Source organism: Polyodon spathula, chromosome 18 (genome assembly GCF_017654505.1).
Source record: "Polyodon spathula isolate WHYD16114869_AA chromosome 18, ASM1765450v1, whole genome shotgun sequence".
Lineage (NCBI taxonomy): Eukaryota > Metazoa > Chordata > Actinopteri > Acipenseriformes > Polyodontidae > Polyodon > Polyodon spathula.
The window spans coordinates 25,360,608-25,385,932 of NC_054551.1; the positions used below are offsets into that span (position 1 = coordinate 25,360,608).

Consider the following 25,325-nt stretch of genomic DNA (forward strand, 5'->3'; position numbering starts at 1 on the left):
GAGATATTCCCAAAATCCAATTGCATATGTTTTGTTTTTAAAAGATGTGTTGACCTACATCCAATCTCTACCACTTCTTTAGACCTAAGAATTGCAGAGGTCATGAGAGAGCGATTTAACCATTCAGATAAAGTGTAAAATTGCGCAAGCGGGCTATATTGTGAAAGTGTGAAGCATCTGGAACTACAGAGAAATTTCTCTTACAGCATTGAGCAAACATACACACTCACAGAGACACACGCTCCCATGATTCTTGGTTACATCTCAGTGTAATAAACCTTGTTGTGACCATGTGGAGTCACCAATAACTGCCAGTTAGACTCATACGCTCCAGGTGAAAAGTTTCACTGGAGCTCAGGATTCATCAGACCATGTGCTTTCTGTCAGTCTGATAGCTCATTTCAGCTGGATTTGAAAGCAAGTATTTGTGAAGAGCATATCTGATGTAAATTACAGTAATTCTCCTCTGCAATCAGTATAACTGTAGACTATACAGCAGAGTGGTGTTTCCAGCCTAATACTGGCCTTGCATTCCTCAATGCTGTGTACACAATCTGCTATTCTGACTAGGACACACAGGCACACCCATTTCCTTCCTGTCACAATACGTCAACTATGATAAAGTGATGTGAATGCCAATTTAAATGGTATTTTTGCTTATTTTGTCTCTACTGAGCCAAAAAAAAAACATTCAATATGCAATCAATGGGACTAGATCATTAACAATGGCGTACAGACTTATATTTATTTCATATTGTATAAATCTTTCTTATAGCCAGATATACCTACAGATTCCTTGTGACAACACCTGCAACACATTACCATGACCACAAAGATCTGTAGGTTCTTGTTAGTGATTCTTTGGCTGTTTGGTTATTGCATTATTTGTGAAAGCCTGCTGTAATTTTAATAACAGTGACTGATTGTGGAAGCAGTTTATTTCACTACTAAAGCTATGGCCAAAAGTTTTGCATTACCTAGAATTTTATGATTGAGACATAATTAAAAAAAAAAAAAAAGTGGACTATACGAACATAATTTTGATCTTTTATTTAACATCCTGTAATCAAAGAAACTACACAGTCATATCGCAAAAGTATAAGCAAAACTACAATCGGTATGTAATTTAATGTGTTAATGTAAAATTATTCTGCAGGTTTCATTCGACTTTATGAAGTAAAATTAGTTAATTCTACAAAGAAGGTGACGCAAAACTTGTGGTCATAGCTGTAATAAAAGTAGGTGATATTACCACAGAAATTAATCAAAGAGCAATTTTTATTTTTACGAGTGAAAACACACATATTGCTGTTAATACTTATTGAGCTTTCCAGCTACAAAATTTTCATGAGAACACCATCTTCCTTTGTCTTATTCGGTTGTGTTATTTTTCTAGATTCAACTGATTTATATGGTGAACATGAAATACTAATACTACATATCAAAATAGATTGTTGGTTTATGGTATGTTACAGGTTATGTTTGTAATACATTAAATCCCATTTATTCTAGAACTTTCTGTAGACTAAACGCATATTATGTTACACAACCTCAGAGCTACTCGAGCCCAGAAGAACAGGATGTAGGTGGATGAGTTAATGACACTCCCAACTGCACCCATGTGTCCAAAAACTGTTAACATTCCAAAAGATATGGTGCACATGCACGTGTGTGTGTGTGTGTGTGTGTGTGTGTGTGTGTGTTAAGTAAATGGTATGTAATCCATTTGAACTAGCCTGTATACAACTAGCAGTCTATCTGCACTACCACTACCTGAACCAAGTGGTTCCTGTAATCTAAACTACACTACCATTAGAAAATGCATTATCTGAATATACAAATATATAAGTGTGTAAAATATTTACAACCGTCTCTATATTTAATTTCTTTTTTTTTTTTTTTTTTTTACTGACTTTTGATGGAATATAAAATGTCCAGCACTGTATGCTGCAATCAAATAGGACCCACTTTACAGATAGCATACTGTATGATTATTAATTGTAATCACAAGAAGGAGCAGGAGTAACACAGAAAAAAGAAAGTGTAGACAGGCAAGTAAAAGCATAGCAAAAGCATGGAAGCGAACAGGCCGGTTAGTGGTACTGTGATTATAGTTAAAGCATCTAAACCACGGATAAAGGTAGAAAAGCACAGTGAAATCATAGTACAGGCACATTTACTGTGGTAACACTGTAGACCGGAGCGTGGTTATTATGTAAATAGCCGAAAGTTATCTACTTAGCGGATGAAAAAACATTTAGAATTACCAATTTATGCCATTCACTCATAAACAAAGGGGTATTAGTCAGAAATTACTTTACAGAAGATGTTGTCTGACCTGTACTTGTGTTGCAAAAGGAAATGATTAATAATATGTATGTTATTGTTTTATATGGGTTGGCGTAAGGGAAATCATGACAGTATAATATTAACATTGTTGAATTTAGAGCCAGAAAGTAAAGACATTGTTTGATTTTTTTTGTATATACTGAATTAAGTGCAAAGTAAAAGTTTGTAGTAGAACCTTTGTGTATGCCGTGGGGCTGGAATTTATGTCATCCTGCTAAAATACCTGTCAGTCACCTTTAATTACCTGTCAGTCACCCTATTTAAACTGTAGCCAGCTTCCTAATTCTCATCTTGCTTTTCAGTTTTCTCCACCCTCCCTTCCTCCTCCACTTTTCTGCATCTCCTCTGCAACGGTCCCTCTGGGGACAAGTGGAGCTCACTTCCCAACCTTAGAGGCTGACTATGTTGCATCGCCCTCTGAGAGGAAGGTTCCCGCTGGTCAGAGGGACCACCCGGCCTAAAAGCTTTTACTACATATTGTTTTCCATTCTCCTGGTTAAATCTATTCATTTGCACTCGTGCCAGTCTCCCCCTTCGGAGAACAAGCTTGCTCCCAACTTTCAAGCTAGTCATTTGACTCAACTTATCAACGGTGGCTCTTACAGCTTGGGGGGGCGGGGCAGGGGGGGGACACGACTTCTGGCCCCCTTTATGAGTTTATTTCTTATTCTCTTTTCCAGTGCTTTTGTTCTCCCTGCATAGATCACAAGGCTCTCCACACGGACTCGGAGTGTCAGCCGCATCTGACTTCTCTTGATAAAACGTCTCACTAAACCAGAGACCTTGTTTCATCCTCCTTCCTTCCTTAGTTTTCCCTTGAGGGAAGTTCCTTGCTTCCCAGCCTTGGAAGTCGATCGGTTTGGCTTCACCTCAGTGAGGATAGTTCTCCCGGTAGTCAATGGGGAAACCCCTATTCTGTTGCTAAAGTCACAAGCACTTAGTCTTTATTCTAGTATCCCTTTATGCAGGCCTGGCGCCTGCCTCGTGAATTAATTATACACAATACTAAACTCATAGTTTTCATGTTGAGACCGGTTTCATTTAGTTGTGGCTGCTTTTAATAAATCACGAACTGGAAAACTGCCAATAGCTTACTGGCAATACTGTTTTCAATTGTCTGTTAACTATTTGAACTGTACTGTATCACCTGGCTTTGCTTTTTGGTTCGTTTAACCAAGTCTCAGATTTTGATGTATTGGAATAATCTTTACAAGGTTTCTTTTTGAATACCTTTTTATCAGCAGTGTATAGTCAATGATGATAAAAAGACTGACTGTATAAATATCCATCACACCACTAGGAATACCACACAAGAATTTGAACATTTTCCTGTTGGAGGCGAAGGAGATTGAACTAAAACCCTAGTAGAAATGTTTAAAAATAATGGGTTAAACTTGACTGTCGTTGAATGATCCAGACCCCAAGCTTTGGAAAACAAATACTAATGCCTTGAAAACCACTGAAATGTATGGGGCTTCCATTCCTAGATGTGTCCAAGCTACATAGGAGAAGGGCACACAAAGCTGTACAATACAATATAGGTATTGATCATTGCAGAAAATATGCTTAGGTTTTAATTTGGATTGGACAGTATAGACAGCTGGATGTGTATATCACTGATTAAAGACAGTGTCAGGATTCTAATTTCTGGTGGATCTCCCATCAGATAATGACCACTCTACTGGGAGAGTGGCTGACACGCTCTGTGAGGTTTAAAATGCTGTTTATTGAACAGATTATAAAAACAATGCAAAAATGTTTTACATATGAATACAAAGTGGATAAACAATTGAATTACTGTTCCATACATAAATAAAAATGAAGCCTTGGTCATATTAACTTAACAATAAATAAGGCAGTCACAGTATATTAACAATTCTAGTAGTTTATAGTTTATAAATTTAAAAAAAAAATGACTGGGACTGGGACTTTGGTTTAGTGATAGAGTTTATAAAACACATATAAAAAAAAATGTATTTGCCAGTTGCATAAAACAAAAAGAAACTATATGACATTTAACAAGGCACGAACACCCGTTCTGCTGGTTATAGTAATTATAGTTGAATATAGATTCAGTCTTCATTGCTCAAAAGAAAGGTGACAGTTAAATAAAGGACCACTGGGGATTCAGGCTACTGTTGGATAGGACACCTTAAGGAAAGCTTAAGCTTAAGGAAAAACAACTGACCATGCTCAGATCAGTCCTGGCTGATTGTTTTCCACCCACACATTTTAAAAGTTAAAAATAAAAAAAGGCTGGCAGTGTGTCTAAATAGTAACATTTTGAATTTGTGGAATGCAAATCTGATGGTCTCAGCTCACTCTATGGTCTCAATGCAGCATGGGTCTGTTTCAGCCATTCTAAAGACAGGTAGAGTTTAGTGTAGGTAGCTATAATGCAGGGCACTCTGCCTCATTCTGATAAGCCTCAGCCTCATCATTTGTAGGAAACCAAAAGACTTTACTGGACCTGTGTTATGATGCAAAAATGCACTACCCAGAAACAAGTAGAAGAACCCCAACCTTTAAGTTCACATTTGGAGAAAAACAGCCTGAAACAATATCTACAAATGCTAGAAGAAAGGATATGAAAACATGCTGTTCACACCAGAAACAATTATTTGCATTGCAAGCAGATATCCTAGTGTTAACCATAAAATACTGAGTACTGTGTGAATTCATGCCACACTTACCCAAGCTAGTATACTATGGTTACTTCCTTGAGAACCTAAAATTAAAACTAGTGAGAATCCTACAATCTGAAGTGCTTGTTGGAGAAAATCTTTCAACATCTTAGCATCGAAGCATGAAATAATAGGCCTGTTTAAGTTAAGACATTCAACAAAAATGCATACCCTTACATGGCAGTAACACTAACAGATAAGATCATAAACTACGGATTACTATAACAACCAAGCATCAAGTACAAAATATCAACAATTGTTAAATAATCAGGCTACACTACCATACTTCAGATTAAAACATACAAACTCTCATTTGTAAATGACTGTTTATGGTACACATAAACTACACTGGATTAAAATAATACAAATAGACTAGTATTAAACATAGATAAAGAAGTCTCAATCATATGATCACAATAGGAATGTAATAACAGTTATTTTAATTTTTTTTTTTGGCATGGGATGACCAATATGAAATTCAGATACATTTCATTTCCAGGAAGGACATCACAATTGTTTTTAGGTCCAGTCCTGCAATCCAACTACAAATCTATTCATAAATAAATCATCCAGTCTCTTTGTAATGCGCTGTTACTTTTTCCTTATTTTTCTTATTTATAAGTTAGTTATAACTGTGATTGTTTTACTGCATACCTTTTCTCCCTAGGAAAAAAAAAATAAAAAAAATAAAATGGTCTGCCTTTATAAAACACACACTGGCAAAAACATTTATATTCCAGCACACAAATTTCAGATAGAGAAAGTATATATCTATGCACTTCTGTCTGAACATCACAACTTCAACTGTTTAGTAATGCAAATGACCATGCACAGTTCAGCCCGATTTGGGTTTACATATATAGTTACTACTACATGTACCATACTTAAATCAGCTGGCTTCACAGACCGCTTTACCTGCAGTAAGGTAACATTAGGTAGTCCAAGATTAGTACAAATCCGGGTCTGGAGAACCAGCCAAATGACTTGCATAGAATGAATCCAGCAGTTTTAAGAAGGCTTGTTATGACGATCAGCCAAACCACAGAGTATCCGCCTCTAAGTATTTCAGACACCTCTTCTGCTAATACTCAGGTTCTATAATGCATACTGTAGATGTGTCTGATAACGTGCTGATGGGGTGCAATGACAATCACAGCTGGTACAACCCTCCTCGTTGGAAGTGGCTTTGTTAGGTGTTCAGTTTGCCGTGGGGTTCTTTATTGAAATACTTTCTGGCTCCAATATCGTTGAGAGACACAGAGCAGCGGGATGGATTCTCCTTCCTGAATTTAATACTATCAATGATAGCTTCTTTTATCACCTGCAATTAACAAGCACAATATTTCATTACATGGCAGCATATTTTTCCACGGTGCTAAGCTGTATGTGAGCTGGTCTGTTTGCTATGATAAGTCAGCACACATTAGAAGAGCAGGGGAAGCAGTGGACTCACTTCAATGTTGTTGAGCGTGTTGAACTCCATCAGATCGTGCAGCTGTTTGAACGCTTGGTTGGAGTACCGGAAGTTGAAGGTGGAGTACGGTGATTCAGGATCATCAAAGATATCAAACTCACCATATTCCTTCTCTTTCTGGGTTTCTCTCGGTACACCTTTAAACAATACACAGATTGATATAGAGCTGTAAGTCAGTAATATGCCAGGAATATCACCCAAAATATTACATTTCTGTCTTCAAAACACATTTTGTAGGTCAGTTCTTATTGTTATTAAGATAATATTTGCATGAAAAATGGAGGATTATCATTAGCATTTTTACAGTAAGCATCAGCAATAAGGTTAAACGATTAATGTAATTAAAAAAGAAACACTGAGAACATGTATGTATTATTTGGAAGTGTGGAGGACTGGCTTAAATGAGCAGATTTTGTGTTTATTAGTTTAGTTCAGAGCTGTTGTTATTTCAGAAAAGTTCATATTGATGTCAGACATTTGTGTGGCATGTATTATATTTATGGTTATTTTTATGATAGTTGTTTGAAAATGAGTGTCAGTACGGCACACAAAACAGGTGTAACTTATTTGTGACCAATAAAATCAGCAATAAACTTTACTGCAGCTAGTTTGAAATGTCACAGTGAACATACACATCTGCTTTCAAAGGGTAAATATTAAAGGCCTTGATAAAATAAAATAATACCCAAGGACATCATTCAGCTCGTTAAAGCAGAACAAAAAGAACAAAATGTTACTGGGACAACTACAAAAATGTCAGAGGAAATGACATACTCATTTTTGGGACTATCACAAATAAAATACAGGTGGTACACCCATACTGCACCTGCCCATTGTTGTATTAGGGGAACTGCCTGCTGGAAACATGAGGATCTGTGCATAAACTGCATTGAAAATGTAGCACCAATACAGATTTTAATCCATGGTCCACCATTGCTTGGTGAAAATAAAACACACACATTTCACTTTGTTACCTTTCACCTACCTGGAGCCTTAAAGTTTCTGAAATCGATGTTGGCTAGCACAAAGTGGATGACTGTCGGGCAGTTTTTGTATCCTTTCTTGGGCTTGAACACGTAGCATTCCTTCAGGCCTTCTCTGTCAAACACTTTGGGGTCGATCTTGGGGAAGGGCAGTTTGTTCATTTTGGCCCATTTTTCTGCCAGCAAAATCTCCTACAGAGGAAACCAAATGTCTGTCTGTCAAACAAGCTCAAAGTGAACACTAACAGCAACTATAATAATAATAACCTCTAACATTTAAAAAAAAAAAAAATTATTATCTTTTATTTTCAATAATAATAAAAAAAATACATAGGAGGATAGGAAGAAGGGTTCACTACTATGCTATTCATCCAAGAATGTGGAATGAGCACCTCCTTCTTGAGTCAGCATCTCACCTTGAAGGGCGGGCTGGAGTCACTGGGCCGAGCAGAGAAGTCGAAGGAGATAATGAGATCGACCCCTCGCTGGGGTCGCAGGATCAGGGGGTACGGCAGGTTAAAGGTCAGTCCACTGTCCACCACGTGGATCTTCTTACTCTTTACATCCAGCGGCTCATAGATCTGGTCAAACTCGTCTGGATCTGACGATTAACCAGTCCAAACATAAAGAACTCATCAGCTTGGTAACTAGTTTTGTTTTCAGAATATTTCTGGATGACCAAAATGTATTTCTTTAACCCCTATGTGACTGCTCTAATTTCAGAGCTTAAGCACTGATGATGCAACCTCTTTTCCGGGATGTCTCCCGGCAATAATAAACCGTGAGGCAATCAAATCAATCTTTTTTTTTAATAAGGCTAGGCACTAGGAACAAAAAAAAATGTATCCCTACATGCCAATTTTGATGATACACTTCAAAAATGCATACACAGGAAACGCATCTATCAGTGAGTATTTTGAAGTGGAAGAGGACAAGATTGAGAAGAAGCTGATACTTGACAGAACGTACACCACACTGCATCACCCTTATCTATGTATGTATTTATTTGTTTGTTTGCTTACAGGGGTGGCCACATTTATTGCATCACCCCATTACCACCATATAGTTTTTTCTATAGACTTTTTTTGTTGTTGTTATTGTTGATTTGCTGTTCATGGTTATAATACATTTTATATCTTTCTTTTCTCTTAGTCACCACTTATAGTGTTTGTTTTTCTATATACTTTTTGTTGTTGTTTTTCACTTCATTTCACTATTGACTTAAAAAAAAAGGATTTGCTATGTGTGGTTATACTGAATTCTATAACATTTGTATATAAAATTTTTCTCTTCATAGTGCTAAATTATTGAATAATTTAATAAAAGCAACTGCATTTATTACTTGTATTTATTCATATATTTTAAGGTTAAAAGGTTTTACGTACAATTTGGCAATGCACTTTGTGTTATTTCACTGAGTCTGGACTACTTCACTAAAACAGCTGACAGTGCCTGCAAATAGGGCCATAAGAACATAAGAACATAAGAAAGTTTACAAACGAGAGGAGGCCATTCTGCCCATCTTGTTCGTTTGGTTGTTAGTAGCTTATTGATCCCAGAATCTCATCAAGCAGCTTCTTGAAGGATCCCAGGGTGTCAGCTTCAACAATTTTACTGGGGAGTTGATTCCAGACCCTCACGATTCTCTGTGTAAAAAAGTGCCTCCTATTTTTTGTTCTGAATGCCCCTTTGTCTAACCTCCATTTGTGACCCTTGGTCCTTGTTTCTTTTTTCAGGTCGAAAAAGTCCCTTGGGTCGACATTGTTAATACCTTTTAGAATTTTAAATGCTTGAATTAGGTTGCCACGCAGTCTTCTTTGTTCAAGACTGAATAGATTCAATTCTTTTAGCCCATCTGCATATGACATGGCTTTTAAACCTGGAATAATTCTGGTCGCTCTTTTTTGTCCTCTTTCTAGAGCAGCAATATCCTTTTTGTAGCGAGGTGACCAGAACTGAACACAATATTCAAGATGAGGTCTTACTAATTCATTGTACAGTTTTAACATTACTTCCCTTGTTTTAAATTTTCACAATGTATCTGAGCATCTTGTTGGCCTTTTTTATAGCTTCCCCATATTGTCTATCTCCCATATGATATTTATAATGCACATTTTTATTTCCTGCATGCAGTACCTTACACTTTTCTCTATTAAATGCCATTTGCCATGTGTCTGCCCAGTTCTGAATCTTGTCTAGATCATTTTGAATGACCTTTGCTGCTGCAACAGTGTTTGCCACTCCTCCTATTTTTGTGTCGTCTGCAAATTTAACAAGTTTGCTTTCTATACCAGAATCTAAATCATTAATGTAGATTAGGCATAGCAGAGGACCCAATACTGATCCCTGTGGTACTCCACTGGTTACCACATTGCATTCTGAGGTTTCTCCTCTAATCAGTACTTTCTGTTTTCTACATGTTAACCACTCCCTAATCCATGTACATGTGTTTCCTTGAATCCCTACTGCGTTCATTTTGAGAATTAATCTTTTATGCGGGACTTTGTCAAAAGCTTTCTGGAAATCTAAATAAACCATGTCATATGCTTTGCAATTATCCATTATCGATGTTGCATCCTCAAAAAAATCAAGCAGGTTAGTTAGACACAATCTCCCTTTCCTAAAACCATGTTGACTGTCTCCCAGGATATTGTTACCATATAGGTAATTTTCCATTTTGGATCTTATTATAGTTTCCTTAAGTTTGCATATAATAGAAGTCAGGCTTACTGGTCTGCGGTTACCTGATTCAGTTTTGTTTCCCTTTTTGTGGATCGGTATTACGTTTGCAATTTTCCAGTCTGTCGGTACAACCCCTGTGTAAATAACTTCTTTCATTTCTTTGAGTACTATTGGGAGGATCTCATCCAGCCCAGGGGATTTGTTTATTTTAAGAGCTCCTAGTCCCTTTAACACTTCTGCCTTGGTTATGCTAAAGTTATTTAAAACTGGATAGGAACTGGATGACATGTGGGGCATGTTGTCCATATCCTCCTTTGTAAAAACTTGTGAAAAGTAATCATTTTATATATTTGCTATTTTTTTTTCTTCATCTATGATTTTGCCATTTGTATCTTAGACATTTAACCTCCTCTTTGAATGTTCTCTTGCTGTTGTAATATTGGAAAAACATTTTGGAATTGGTTTTAGCCCCCTTAGCAATGTTCATTTCTATTTCTCTCTTGGCCTTTCTAACTACCTTTTTGACTTGCATTTGCAGTTCCGTCTACTCTTTCTTTGTTTTTGGTCCCTTTTTAATGCTCTGTAAAGTGCCTGAATATTTTTTTTTAATTGATCTATTAAACCATTTGGCAATTTAGTTTTACATTTAGATTTGTCTACTTTAGAGATGTAATTGTTTTGTGTCTCTAGTACTACATTTTTGAAGAACAACCATTTTTCTGTGGACGTTTTCTCTATTTTACTCCAATCTACTTCTGTTAGTCTCTGTTTCATACCTTCATAGTTTGATTTTCTAAAATTATAAACCTTAGCTTTAGTCATTACTTTTGGTGTTTTAAAAAGCACTTCAAATGAGACCATGTTGTGGTCTGAGTTTTCTAGTGGTTCTCTGACCTCTGTTTTAGTTATTCTGTCTTCGTTATTTGAAAAGACTAAATCAAGGCATGCCTCCCCTCTAGTCGGTGCCTTGACAAATTGTGTTAGGAAGCAGTCATTTTGCCCACCGGGTTTTCCCATTTTATATGGGGGAAGTTGAAATCCCCCATTAGTATGGCTTCTCCTTTGCTACACGCATTTCTAATGTCATTGTCATTTGTCATGCAGGCTCGGATAAAATTGTGTAGCTCCTCCATGAGGGAAGTTATTTGAAATGTAGATTTTTTAATTTGAAATCCTCGTACAATTTCGCAACTGTAATGTCCTAATGTAACTTAGAAAGGGGTCATAATTGGCAGTTTTTAAAAATATGATTTATTATTATTTATTATTATAAAAAATAATATTATTTTTGGTGGGGTCGTGGCTTATATAAAAAGAACACTAAAAACATTCCACAACAAAATACTTGATATCATTCGAAACAGCTACGTAAGACCTTTCTGTGGATATACTGATTTAAGGTTGCCAAACTACATGCGCTAAAACACAAAGTGGTCATATTCATTCCTGTATATGGTCATTCTATTTAGGCAGGAAAGGGTTCAAATACAGACTGGTTCTAAAGCAATTTTGAAGCTGCTATAGTGGTTTAACTACCTGTTACCACGGATTCCTCCTCTTCCACAGAGTTCTGGTACATGAGGTCTCTGAAGGGGGAGTAGGGGAGGGCGGTGTTGAGGTTGAGGCCCAGCATGAAGTTATGCACTTTTCCGGCCCTCCCCTCACGAGTGTTGAAGAGAGTGGAGTCGCTGATCATGGAAGTGAACATGCGCTGAACCCAGCTGGCCTGTGCGTTTTTCTGGTACTCCTCCTCCACCTCCAGGTTCTCCGTTCCTACAGAAAGAGTCAGCAGGCAGGCAATGGGTTATTTTGCTGTATTAGTTCTGTCCACACTGCAATACTGTACAACAATGGAACTAACTGAGAAAACATAGCCTTGTGGAATAAACTTCTGCTAAAATTGTGCTTTTAAATGAAAAATCTTTTTTTTTTTAAAGAATCGCATTCATCCCCTTGCAAAACACTGAATTACAGAATAAAATATCAAAGAATGACAATAAAAAATAGAGGGTACCCTCGCTATTGAGAGTTATCATTTAATGTAAAGCACATAGGATGAGGAGTGAAAAAGAACAAAGAGAACCACCTTATGCACGGAAACGCTCCACAAACTTCTTCCATTAGCTAAAGTCATTCAAAAATGTCCTTGTGGGTTTAATGGTCATGGAGAACGAGTCTCAGGATTCTCAGTGGTTCCAAAACAAACTTCATTTTATATGATTTGAAGGTTTTGAATCTGGATACTGCTGTTCATTCTTGATGGGGAGATAGTACCAGCTAACAAGGAGAAGGGGATGCAACCAGCACTGTTTAACACAGCCTTACTGGCAGCACTCATTATTAGATTTAAAAGGAGATATCTCTCTATTAATGGGACAGTTTTTTGTAACTAGTCACTCTGAAATGAATCTCGTACCTTTGCGAGGTTCTTCGTCACCATCCAGACTGTCGTCTCCCACAATGTGCTGAGGCTTAATATTTTCTGTATAAAACACACACACACACACACACACACACACAAACCACAGTTTTTAACACAAAATCCACTTCAATACAAAACTTTATGTGGATAAAAAGAGAACCCAGTATATAAACAGTATCTGACAAGCTGCCAGATAGAAAAGGACAATTTGTTTAAAAAGGTGAAGCCAAAAATTGAACACGGTTTTCAGATTTTCTACATGGAATCTCCTGTGCTCAAGTTTATTTCAATTCAAACTCAATTGAACTGCATTAACGATAAAACATCAAGCTGTACTGGAAAACAGTTGCAAAAGAAGGAACTGTTAAAGAATGGTGAAACCACAGGCTGGGTATGAAAGGACTTGTATAGTGTTTATTTATTGGACCAGGAGAATGAGGACTGCACTCTCTGTCATCCCTCAAGTTGGTAATTATGCATCAAGTACCTTTATCATATTTTACAAGCTCATTTTGCTGTACTAGTATTAAACTGACTAATTGTAGTATTGAGTGAATCATTCTGGGCAACACTTATCACACCAATGGAAGCAGCTGAAGTAGTCAAACCACTTGAACTGGAAGCGATTGTTAACACATTTTAAACTGATAAGGAAAACATTAAGGAAGGAAAAGGATGAAATAAATGAGGGCAGAAGAAGAAGAGGGTGGGGCTATTTTGGGGTCATTTCCTTTCGACCCCTCATTGTAGTTTCTTTTCTTCTCTTTACAGCGTAACATAAATAACTCAACAAATCAGTAATCTCTAACTCAGTTGGGTCTTAATGCTCTCTTCATTTGGTAACGTTGCCTACTTTATACTTACTATTATCATTCTTTTTAATTTCCTATTTTCTTATATTTTTGATTGCATTTTTTCATTGTTGTTATGTATTATATATACAGAATTCCGTCATGAATCCGCCCATCACATATCCGCCCTAACTGTTTATCCACCATGACTAAGCTCTTCAGCAGAGTCACCCCTACGTACAGAGCTAATACAAAACGGCTACAGGAAAGCGAAAGCGAGATGTGCATACAATTGAAAAATACGTTGGAAACTTCTGGAAAAGGCAGTTACCAGGGATAAAATAGAAGAAGATTTTGGAATTGGAAAGAGCACTGTGACTGATACCGCATCCCGAAGCTGATCCGACTCAACTTTTGCTTGTCCGGTCTTTGATAGCAATGGCAGCTAAAAAGCAACGCTTTAAACAAACCCGCATTCAATACTTTTTTTGCTCCAACACAGTAATGCTAGTACTGTGCATTTCATTTCTGTTTTTGTTATATTATTTTAATATTACTATTACTTGCAGTTACCCTGTATCTTTCTAAACAAGAGATTTAGGGGAGCTCCCTCTTAAAAGGTGAATCTCAAAACAACAATTGTGTGTCTATAGTAATTTTTACAGCTGTGTATAATGGTATTTAAAACAGGATTCATTCATCCGACTTCTTACATATCCACCCTTACTCTGGTCCCATTGCAGTCCAATTCGCGACAAACTACTGTATTATTCTTTATTGTTACTTTGTCATTTTTACAACTTCTTGATATTGCATACTTCTTTTTGTTTGAACCGACATGTAAAGCACTTTGAGATACTGTGGTATGAAAGGCACTATATAAATAAAATACACTGAAATTGAATTATAAATCTTAATTATTTTAAACTAAAAGGTTGTGTAAAGTCTTTTATTAAGTCATTTTTTTCCAGTACAGCTTGATGAATCGGAGGGTTTAACGCATTGGAAAGCGTGGGTTAGTGTACTCAAGCAGGGGCAGGGTTCTTACCAAGCTCCTCCTCCATGGTGGATCCTGAGTTGTCTGAGCTGGAGACACCCAGGACTCTGTTGAAGAGAATGGAGAAAGCACTGCCCCATACACCTGCAATGGAGAAAACCACCAACAACATTTGACAAGGGCAGCAATATAATACACAAACAAGGCTTTGTCATCGCTTACTCAGTGATCTGATACTGCCTCAGTACAGTGGCTTGCGAAAGTATTGACCCCCCCTTGGCATTTTTCCTATTTTGTTGCTTTACAACCTGGAATTAAAATGGATTTTTATTTGGATTTCATGTAATGGACATACACAAAATAGTCCAAATTGGTGAAGTGAAATGAAAAAAATAACTTGTTTCAAAAAATTCTAAAAAATAAATAACGGAAAAGTGGTGCGTGCATATGTATTCACCCCCTTTGCTATTAAGCCTCTAAATAAGATCTGGTGCAACCAATTACCTTCAGAAGTCACATAATTAGTTAAATAAAGTCCACCTGTGTGCAATTTAAGTGTCACATGATCTGTCACATGATCTCAGTATATATACACCTGTTCTGAAAGGCTCCAGAGTCTGCAACACCACTAAGCAAGGGGCACCACCAAGCAAGTGGCACCATGAAGACCAAGGAGCTCTTCAAACAGGTCAGGGACAAAGTTGTGGAGAAGTACAGATCAGGGTTGGGTTATAAAAAAATATCCGAAACTTTGAACATCCCACGGAGCACCATTAAAGCCATTATTAACAAATGGAAAGAATAGGCATCACAACAAACCTGGCAAGAGAGGGCCGCCCACCAAAACTCACGGACCAGGCAAGGAGGGCATTAATCAAAGAGGCAACAAAGAGACCAAAGCTAACCCTGAAGGAGCTGCAAAGCTCCACAGCGGATATTGGAGTCTCTGTCCATAGGACCACTTTAAGCCATACACTCCACAGTGCTGGGCTTTACGGAAGAGTGACCAGAAAAAAGCCATTGCTTAAAGAAAAAAATAAGCAAACACGTTTGGTGTTCGCCAAAAGGCATGTGAGAGACTCCCCAAACATATGGAAGAAGGTACTCTGGTCAGATGAGACTAAAATTGAGCTTTTTGGCCATCAAGGAAAATGCTATGTCTGGCGCAAACCCAGCACCTCTCATCACCCCGAGAACACCATCCCCACAGTGAAGCATGGTGGTGGCAGCATCATGCTGTGGGGATGTTTTTCATCGGCAGGGACTGGGAAACTGGTCAGAATTGAAGGATGATGGATGGCGCTAAATACAGGGAAATTCTTGAGGGAAACCTGTTTCAGTCTTCCAGAGATTTGAGACCGGGACAGAGGTTCACCTTCCAGCAGGACAATGACCCTAAGCATACTGCTAAAGCAACACTTGAGTGGTTTAAGGAGAAACATTTAAATGTCTTGGAATGGCCTAGTCAAAGCCCAGACCTCCATCCAATTGAGAATCTGTGGTATGACTTAAAGATTGCTGTACACCAGTGGAACCCATCCAACTTGAAGGAGCTGCAGCAGTTTTGCCTTGAAGAATGGGCAAAAAATCCCAGTGGCTAGATGTGCCAAGCTTATAGATACATACCCCAAGAGACTTGCAGCTGTAATTGCTGCAAAAGGTGGCTCTACAAAGTATTGACTTTGGGGGGGATGAATACTTATACACGCTCAAGTTTTCTGTTTTTTTGTCTTATTTCTTGTTTGTTTCACAATCAAAAATATTTTGCATCTTCAAAGCGGTAGGCATGTTGTGTAAATCAAATGATACAAACCCCCAGAAAATCAATTTTAATTCCAGGTTGTAAGGCAACAAAATAGGAAAAATACCAAGGGGGGTCAATACTTTCGCAAGCCACTGTATAACCTTACCTCAGGTATCTAATGACACTGTCTGTATACAAAATACTGCATTGTGAATCACTTAAACCTGTAATTTACTCCTGTTCCAAACGGTTTAACCTCATCCGCTGTCACTCAGGCATGGGTGCCCCTGGCAGTGCTGCTCACCCATAAGGAAGTGCAGAGGGTTCTCCTCATATTTTGTCACCACCGTTCCCATGAAGAATTTGCTTCCAAACATATCAGGAGGCATGAATGTCCCATACTTAGCCATTCCAATCTCATAGGGGCTGAACTCTACCCAATCTGTGAATCAGGACAAGGGCAAAAACAATAAAGACCAGCATAGACTTTCAACTGAATTTAGATTAATGTATTTATTGAACCTGTATTGTATGTGTTCACAGCATTCATTTCCAAGAGGTTTTGGAAAGAGAAAAGACATACAATGACAGAAACACTGAAGAAACAGTCTACTGCCATGCTGAGAGAAAGCTGTTTATTTCAGATTTAAAAAAAAAAAAAAAAAGATTATTGCTTACGTGTGACATGATATGGATGTTTCAGTATTGCAGTTTCAAGGTAATAGATTTAATCTGGAGGGTAACAAACTTATATGTGGTGTGTGGGTGTGTAGATGGACATACTGGCATTCACACTTGTTTGCAGATATCAAACTGCCCTGGAGAAGGTGTACTGGCCAGAAAGGTAATTAAAGGCGGTACTGCTATGACGCGATACTAACTTAAAACACTACATGTACATTGAATTACCACCTTAAAGAGTAAGGTAGGTTTCACCCAAACTGGATGAAAAATGGTACCCTGAAACTCCCAATCAAAGATGATGCAGCCTAGCCTAAGATAAAGTCAGCAGATCCTTTTAAGTCTTCCTCATTCCTAAAACAGCCCTGGTTAACCACAGTATCTAAATAATGTATTAAAATCAAATATATGTTAATGACTCATATTCATTATGAACCTGGTAACTCAAATGTCTATTTCAGTTTAGTTTTTATCTAAAAATGTGCTTTGGACAAAGGATCACAACATACAGTATGTGTAATTTTGTTTCATAGATTTAGAAGCGGAACTCACCAGCAAAACTTTTTTGTTTCTGTGTCCCAACCACCATATACGTCAGAGTAAGTTTCATACAAGGTTGTAATTCAAGAACTATTTGAAGCCACTGTCTCTATAAGCGTATCGGTTTTAATTCATCACAAATCATAGGTACAGTAGCTGAAGTGTTTGCACTGAACCCATGACTTAGACCATTTTCACTGACAAGATCAACTAGAAATCAATGTTGAAATGAAAAGAGCAACAGAGCAAACAAGAAGCCAGTATAAAGAGGTGCAAGGATTGACCAACTAAATGGAGGTGCCTGCTGAGGGACAAGGGTTCAAATCAAGACTGGATCCCAACGTTCTCATTAGATTAGTAAGCCAACACTGGGCTGTGTATTTCAAATGAACACTGCCTATCATATAAATGTCTTACTGGAGCCTAAAAATATCACTCTTTGCAATTTGCATATCTGCATCCTTTCTGTTTTATTAAAACAAAATCAAGCAAATATATATATATAAATAGAAATTGCTAGATCATGATAAGGGAAATACTTTGGTTCTGCAGGAACACATTTGATACAGCCCAAATAGTAACTTAGCAGGGACAACTGAGAAAAGAGAATACATAGAACTGGGTCCACAAATAGCTCCACAAGTTGAACAGTGAACCTGGAAACTGAACCTATGGCTGGTTAATGCAGTATAGCATTATAATTGGCTTATACAGTATATAAATCTACTACACTCCTTGTCAGCTTGCTCAAATTAAAAAAAATCTAAAAGAGAAAATATTTCAGATTACCTGCAAACATAAGCTCTGAGACGTCAGGCTTGACATGCAAACAGGTGAATAATGGCAGAGGACTCTGTCCTTCATTGATCTTGTCCTGCATGTGGCTCATTTTAAAGTTCATTCTCTGAAAGACAAGGTGAGCATTCAGTTGAAAAGCCAGAAGAGATGAGATCCTAGTTTAATGTTTGCACATTTCAGATCACGGCATTAAGTGCCTCTGCAGGTTACATAGAGGTTTTGCATTATATAGGAGGTGCATGGTATACTTCGGTTATAGTGTTCTATATACTATGCTGTGGTACTTTTGATAGGATATAAATATACCCTCTTCTGTCCTTTTGTTCAGACTATTTCTCATTTGAAATTGTCCACGCCACCGCCAAGCCACAAGAGCCCTCTGGTATGGATGTTCAAAATACTGAACTTTCAATATTTCAGGGTCCCAAATATTAGTCTTATGTTGTATGTTTTTGTGCTCTAATATAAAGCAAATAGTTTTTAGTTTATAACAGACCTACACCAAGAAAGCCAAGAATAATCTGAAAAACTCTAATAAAATGAAACACATCTGTTACATTATTTGGTTAGTACGTAAAAAAGAACACTTTCCCACAATTTGTGTTACTTTTGTTACAGTCTAGAATTCTGCTTAAACAGAGTCTGGTATTAACAATACATGACAAGTTTAAGGCCAGAGTCAATGAATTAGTTATGGAGGGATTAGTTTTGCCGCCGTTTTTAAAGTCAATGCTTTCTAAAGCAACCCCCTCCCTGCCATGAACACACAGACTTGAATTTGAATAGGGAAGCAGAATGCAGGTGCACAAAACAAAGCTGTGTCTGTGTACCAGAGTATTCGAGTGTGGACCAGAGTCAATATCAATATAACAATGTGCAAACTAGCCAGTCCGTATGAATACTGTCACCCAGGCAGCTGTACAAAGCCATGGTTCATTTGCATATTCTAGGAATTATCTTGCAGGATACCCTTATATAAAAAAAGAGAAGTGAATCTATACCATTTCCAGAATTTGCTGTGTATCAAAGCCACAGTTAAAATAAAAGCTATAAAATAAAATATGTATATTTATTTGTCTCTTCCAAATTAAAAACCTGTGCACCTATTTTAATCAAAAGATCTCTGCAACTCCAACTGAATCAATTACACTTTAAAGAAGCTCTCGAGGGAAGGCTGCTCTTACATCGTGGATGAGGGTCTCCCCAATGAGCATGCCGAAGATGTCAGTGAAGGTGACTGGCTGTCCGCAGGCCTTCTTCTTCCACAGCGCCTCGATGTAGCGTTTGATGTTCTGCGGCCGGAGCAGGAAAAGCGGGTTGCTGCTGACGCTTTTCATCAGCTCCTGGTTGATCTCCTGTGGCCCTTTTGTCGGGAAGTCCGGGTGAGAATACAGCGTTGACATGTACCTAACACAAATAAAAGTTAGTGTGCTACAGAACCCCCTCAAGTGCTTACAAGAAACATTACTTTACCTGTGCTGTATCCCATGTTGTGCATGCTTTTATTCACGCACCATTGGTATATCAATTAGGGATTTAATTTATTTCAACTTTTACTAGGGAATGTTCACCAGGAGAAAAGAGAATTTGTCTTCTAAACATCCAGTTGACGCTCACTCCTGCAACAGTGCTGGTGCTCTGATTGAAATGAGTGCCGTATGATGAAAACGAGTGAGCGCGATTATTATTATTTATTTATTTGGCAGATACCTTTATCTAAGGTGACTTACAGGTGCTAAAGGGCAGTACAGGGTTATAATGTAAGATAAATACTTAAATACAGTATGGTTTAGGATTACAAGATATATTTACAGAGACATTGTAGTAGAATAGTGCATTAGCTGGTGCACGCTTCCAAGTTAATGTTGAGAAATATATCTCTTTCAAAACAGACATCAATATGTTAAAAAACACAATGCTGCGATATGGACAACACGGGACACGGAAAAGATAACATAATGTACTTCTTGTAAATTTGGCAGAGTATCCTATAACATTTTAACTTAAGCTTTAAAAAAGATTTATTACAAACAAAGATGCTTTTCTGTAACACATCAATAGTTTGATATGAATATTTATAAGGCGCTTCGCCTCCCCATTGTCAGTTCAAGGAGATTCTAGTAGCACTTACCATGTGGATCCTGAGAGTCCTGCAACATATGTAACACAGTCCAGAACTCCAGATTCATAGAGAGCCTTCATCACCCCAGAGAATCCCACCATGGCTCGAAATCCACCTCCAGAGCCCAGTACAGCAACCACCGGCACCTTCACAAATATAAAGCAGAGTTTCACTTGGAATAACTATATGGTGTAACCATCAACCCCATCAAGGGAGATGCTTCAAATTCCAAGCATGACTTCTGCTCTAATCTTTAATGACCTTACCAAAATTAACATTGTTTAGTCCAAGATGAGTGCTAATCAGGGTCTGTAGACTATGTGAATAACCACCCAAATGCTCTACTATACTCAGGTTCCCTCATAGTAACTTCAGGACAACGTGCTGATTGTTACTTATTTTAGAATGAGATCTACATGTAACTCTAGCTGGTGGTGGAACCACAGTCAAAAGTCTTCTGAGTCTACCAGGCTGCAGTACAGTGTGATTATGTTGTGGAGAACTGTAAAGTATTCCCCCATTGATCTAAATTCATTTCAAACAAGGGGAATCTAGAGGGCTAATTAATTGAATTTGAGTTCACCGAGAGTAAGCTGTCAGGTTATATGCCAGTTCTCTGCATTAAACGAGGTTTAGGCACAGCAGTTTTGGGGGCTGATTTTGTCTTTGTTTATATCAACTGTATTTGGCAAAATGAGTAAGACAAAAATAGTACTATAACACCAGTCAAATGCATCTGTGTTTGTTAGGGAATAATGACAGAGGCAGAGAGTTTTCTTGTGGTTAGAGCTGCTGTATGAATGTGGCACCCTTTGAATGCAACATGAAGTTGTGTATGAGATAAGCTGCACACTGTACAGTGCATGCCTGACGAAGTAGGCAGCAGACCTGGATTAACTTATTAACTCACATCCCGATGTGATGATGGAAGACAGCGACCCTTCTCCATTCTCAGGAGGTTCTTGATTCCCAACATCACTCGCTCCTTGCGCTTCTGCCGGAACATCTTCTCTTTGTCGCACAGCGCCATGCTGAAGCGCAGGTCTGTGGATGAGCTGGGAGCAGAGAGCATGGCAATGTCAATGTGAAGGCAGGAACTGTGCTGTGCTTTCTGGAGTGATAATGTTGGGCTTTTGAGTTTGTATACAGATTTCTAAATGCAACTCAAACTGGTGATGTCAGTCACCATAAAATTAATTAAAATAGTAATCTACCTATACCTTGCAGCAGTACTATGAGAAAACAGAGACGGGAAAAAGAGTTCTAGAGTCTAATAATGTCAGTGCATGTTAATGGTGATAAGCCATTTGTGCATGTGTGTTTTTATTCAAACGTTAGGTTTCAGTGTTGAAGGTAAAGTCTTCCATTGTAACTCACAGCAGATTGTATAATGAACTATGAAATGAACAAAGCATAATAGTTAAATAGTGGAGTGTGATACATACCACACCTCAAGGGTCATCTCTAGAAACACTTTAGTAACCTAAAAAAAAAAAGAGGTAATCTTTAATAGTGCAACTGCTTGGTCCTGACCAGGAATGTATGTCAAATACAAAAAATGATTGCTGAGTTCAAAGTGGACAGGGATCTTGATCATTTTAGCAATAGAGCCCACTTGATTAGCTCTGTTATAGCTTTGTTATTCCTTGTGAAAGGATGTTAAAGAACATACATGAAAGGTAAGGCACAAATATATATGGTAAAACATGAGGAATGTACAATAAATGGGAAGAATACAGTTCACTGCAAAATTAAAGTGAAAATGTACCCAAATTTAAACATCATTACTCCTGATAAAGATCTAGATGATACGCTAACACACTTGCCCAAATTACCTTATATTTTCATATTTATTTACACTATGAATCCAGTCTTACTTTGCCGATAAGGAATGGCACCTCCTTTGTTTGCCCTACTCTGATTGTTTCGCAGGAGATGGGGAAGGTCGTGCTGCCCAGAGTCTCATCCATAACGTAGTTAGCATCCATTAGAGTGATCTAGAAGGAGGCAGGCAACAGACTGTTACTGGGAGTGTTAGGTTGTATTCATAAAGTATGTTTATCTCTCAGGCTTAACTTCTTTTTTACCACGTGTAGTGATTCTGCGGTAGCAGGATGTGGCCTCTATATAAATGTTTGTGTATTTCAGCGCCGCCCTTTTGAATGACTGTATACAGTCTGGCATTGAGCATGTGCAGAAGATAGAGTGCTTAAACCCTTAAGGCTGTAACAGAAGACATGAGCTCTGGAACTGGGAGCCTTTTCCAATGTGTGAATTAAGCATTGATAAAATATACTGTACTATTCAAAGAGGAATCTGCTTTACGCTTTACGCTCAAATATAAGTGACTGCAGTAGTGCCTCCAGCTGATGTTATTCATCCACTAACCATCCTGTCTAGCTCTCTAGCCAGCCTGCTATCTTCAAAGACCCTGCTCTCAAGTGTGATGGACCTTCTCCTGCTATCCAGACCAAGATTTTCATTACACATACTTCAAACTTTTTTTTCTTGTATTATACAGCACATGCAAGTCTGATATTAAATTCATGGCTAACCAAAATACAATAGTAAAAAAAAAAGTCATGCTGGTTTAAGTCTTCATCTTCAGCTCACATAAAAAGTATGACATTACACCAAGACAATGTGGCACCTGGAGCTGGAAAAAACACATTCCCTTTTTTTTCACATGCTACTATTTACCGATATGCATGCTATTATTTTAGACCACGATACAGGCTTGACTAATGCCGATTTACCTCAAGTATATTTTCCTGGTTGGGATCCAGTATGAACTCATATGACTCATTCCACTTCGGATTGACATCATTGTTAATGTGCCTTGTCCTCCTCCTGCTTTCTGGAGCCGAGGAGATGAATAGCTCAACGTAGGGGTCAGGAGTATCAACTGGAAAGGGCAGAATGTGAGTGGACATCAGTTTCACAACAGCCAGGCCAGATATTTGGTTCTAATTTCTTTTAAATTTTCCACGTGTCTCTATGACGAGCGCAAGCCATTAAAAAACAATTTTCAATTACACAATAAACTGCTTGTGCTTTTAAAAAAGAAAATGATTTGAAGAGTCGATTAGGTACTTCAAATTATAAAGGGACGCACCTCATGAGCAGAAAATTATTTATGACAATCCTTCACACCAGCTCTTAACAATGCAACACAATGGAATCTCCTGCTTTTAGGGACTTATTATCTGATAGGCTTGAGTCTGATGTTCAGATACATCACCTGATTGTGCTGAAACCCAATTGTGCTGTCATCAGGTGAAGCTGCCAAGATTTGCAATTGTTAGCTTCTGTCAGTCATATCTTTATGCTAAATGTAGACACCATCTGTAACGTTTAAGATTTTTGTAATAAAATGAAACTAGGGTATAGAGTTTGATTAATTTTCAATGAGAAGTCTTTGGGTATATGTGTAGTCTTGTAATAGAAAGTGACAGGATAATGTTGGTAATGTATCAGCCTTTGCAAGGCAGCTGCAAATACTAATAACTGAAGTTCAAGTACAAAATGATTGAATCACTGCTGATAAAATCCAGGGAAAGTCAATAACAAATTCGTCATCATGACTTAATTTCTACTCAACGTGAAAGAAAAAAAAAAAGCATCTTAACTTTGTGAATATTAAGGAAGGCACACTAAATCCACCACACATAGCATCAGCAGCCAATCAATCCACAAGATATCCGTCAAATCTATGTGAGGTGCATTTTTATTTGTATTGTCTGTTGCTATGGTATGTATTAATATGCATTCCATTATTTAAGACTATGATACAGGCTTGACTAATCACAATTTAACTTGGATATTAGACACTATTCACTATTAGGGTGTAATGCTATATGCTTGATACAGAAATCTAGATTTAAAGAATTAATGCCCAGCATAATATCTGTGCTAAGGTTCTGTGCCTTTAAGACATAACTCAGAATCCTCAAACTCCACCCCTGAGATGGATCAGAAGTGAAGTCAGGTTCTCCTGGCGTAATACAGAGCCCAGTTGTGTGAAGACGGGGGCCAGAGCAGGGGCAGTCAAACAATCAGGCTGCAAGATTAATAGACAGAATAATGGCGGTAGTGCAACGTGTGCCAACAGCCGGTGTCTAACACCACAAGGAGCTGCTCGGACAAAGCTCACATGCAAGTTAAATACTTACGCAAGTCGCCAATAGCTCCCTTAGTGACGTGTTCGGCTCGTAACACAGTCACTTTGAACTTATGAGAATACTGGTGTTCCACCTGAAAAAACAAGAATAAAGAGTACTGAAAAGCCTAAAAAGTAACACATTCACTTGTGCTCCCCAGAGCATACAAGACTTCCAGGGAATCAGGGATGTTTATTTCATTAAAGCTATTGAAAGAAATGATGGCTGATAAGACTGAATCTACAGGGGACACACACACACACACACACACACACACACACACACTTTTTTGTTGTTGTTTTGATACCCCTGAGGCAGAACTCAATATGGAATTTTTAAAAAATGCATGAATCATTACAACATGTTTTTAATAAAGCCTGTACTACTAACTCCCTTGACACTGTTAAACCACTGGTACTAATTGAAACATGAATTTCTGGTAAAAAAAAAAGAAATAGTTGATGTTGGACACAGCGATGCTGATGGTGCCTTTGTTCAGATGAGTTAAACTGAGGCTCTATGAAAATATAAACGATGGGAAGAGATATGAACCATTTCTTCCTGTCAAACTCCTATCCAGTTCAGCCAAGTGCACATAATCTGATCTGCCAATAAACATCCTTAATTTTCAAGTTTTTGGACCACAGACACAGCAGACCAAACGTGTCATTTCCTTTAGCAGACACTTCCTCTTCATATTTCAGTAAATAGTCTCTATTCTTGTCCTTCACAATTTACTATATATGCCACTTTACACAGGTAAATTACTATAAAAGCAGAGAAGTCAACACTTGCACTCACTCTTAACCAAATGCATGTTCTGCACATATATAGCCTGTTACTAAGTGTTATTGCTACTATATTTCAGTAAATTGAATTACCACCTACTCAGTATCAC

At 37.8% G+C, this 25,325-nt stretch overlaps 1 protein-coding gene across 2 annotated transcripts in view; it reads right to left on the bottom strand.

Moving 5' to 3' along the window:
- Positions 1-4,032: 4,032 nt before the first annotated feature.
- LOC121330672 (cytosolic phospholipase A2-like) overlaps positions 4,033-25,325 on the bottom strand; it is a 31,397-nt gene continuing 10,104 nt past the window's right edge. Inside the window, exons 4-19 of one of the 2 annotated variants that reach the window (XM_041277369.1) lie at positions 24,440-24,521; positions 23,024-23,172; positions 22,145-22,264; positions 21,713-21,750; positions 21,178-21,322; positions 20,277-20,413; positions 19,330-19,552; positions 18,137-18,251; positions 16,431-16,568; positions 14,434-14,526; positions 12,589-12,654; positions 11,709-11,945; positions 7,907-8,091; positions 7,493-7,682; positions 6,487-6,644; positions 4,033-6,354 (exon numbers count right to left, since the gene is read on the bottom strand). In XM_041277369.1, the coding sequence (XP_041133303.1) occupies positions 6,223-6,354; positions 6,487-6,644; positions 7,493-7,682; positions 7,907-8,091; positions 11,709-11,945; positions 12,589-12,654; positions 14,434-14,526; positions 16,431-16,568; positions 18,137-18,251; positions 19,330-19,552; positions 20,277-20,413; positions 21,178-21,322; positions 21,713-21,750; positions 22,145-22,264; positions 23,024-23,172; positions 24,440-24,521 (2,208 nt within the window). In that variant the 3' untranslated portion in view covers positions 4,033-6,222. The remainder of the gene's footprint in view (positions 6,355-6,486; positions 6,645-7,492; positions 7,683-7,906; positions 8,092-11,708; positions 11,946-12,588; positions 12,655-14,433; positions 14,527-16,430; positions 16,569-18,136; positions 18,252-19,329; positions 19,553-20,276; positions 20,414-21,177; positions 21,323-21,712; positions 21,751-22,144; positions 22,265-23,023; positions 23,173-24,439; positions 24,522-25,325) is intronic. The other variant, XM_041277370.1, reaches the window with a different exon arrangement.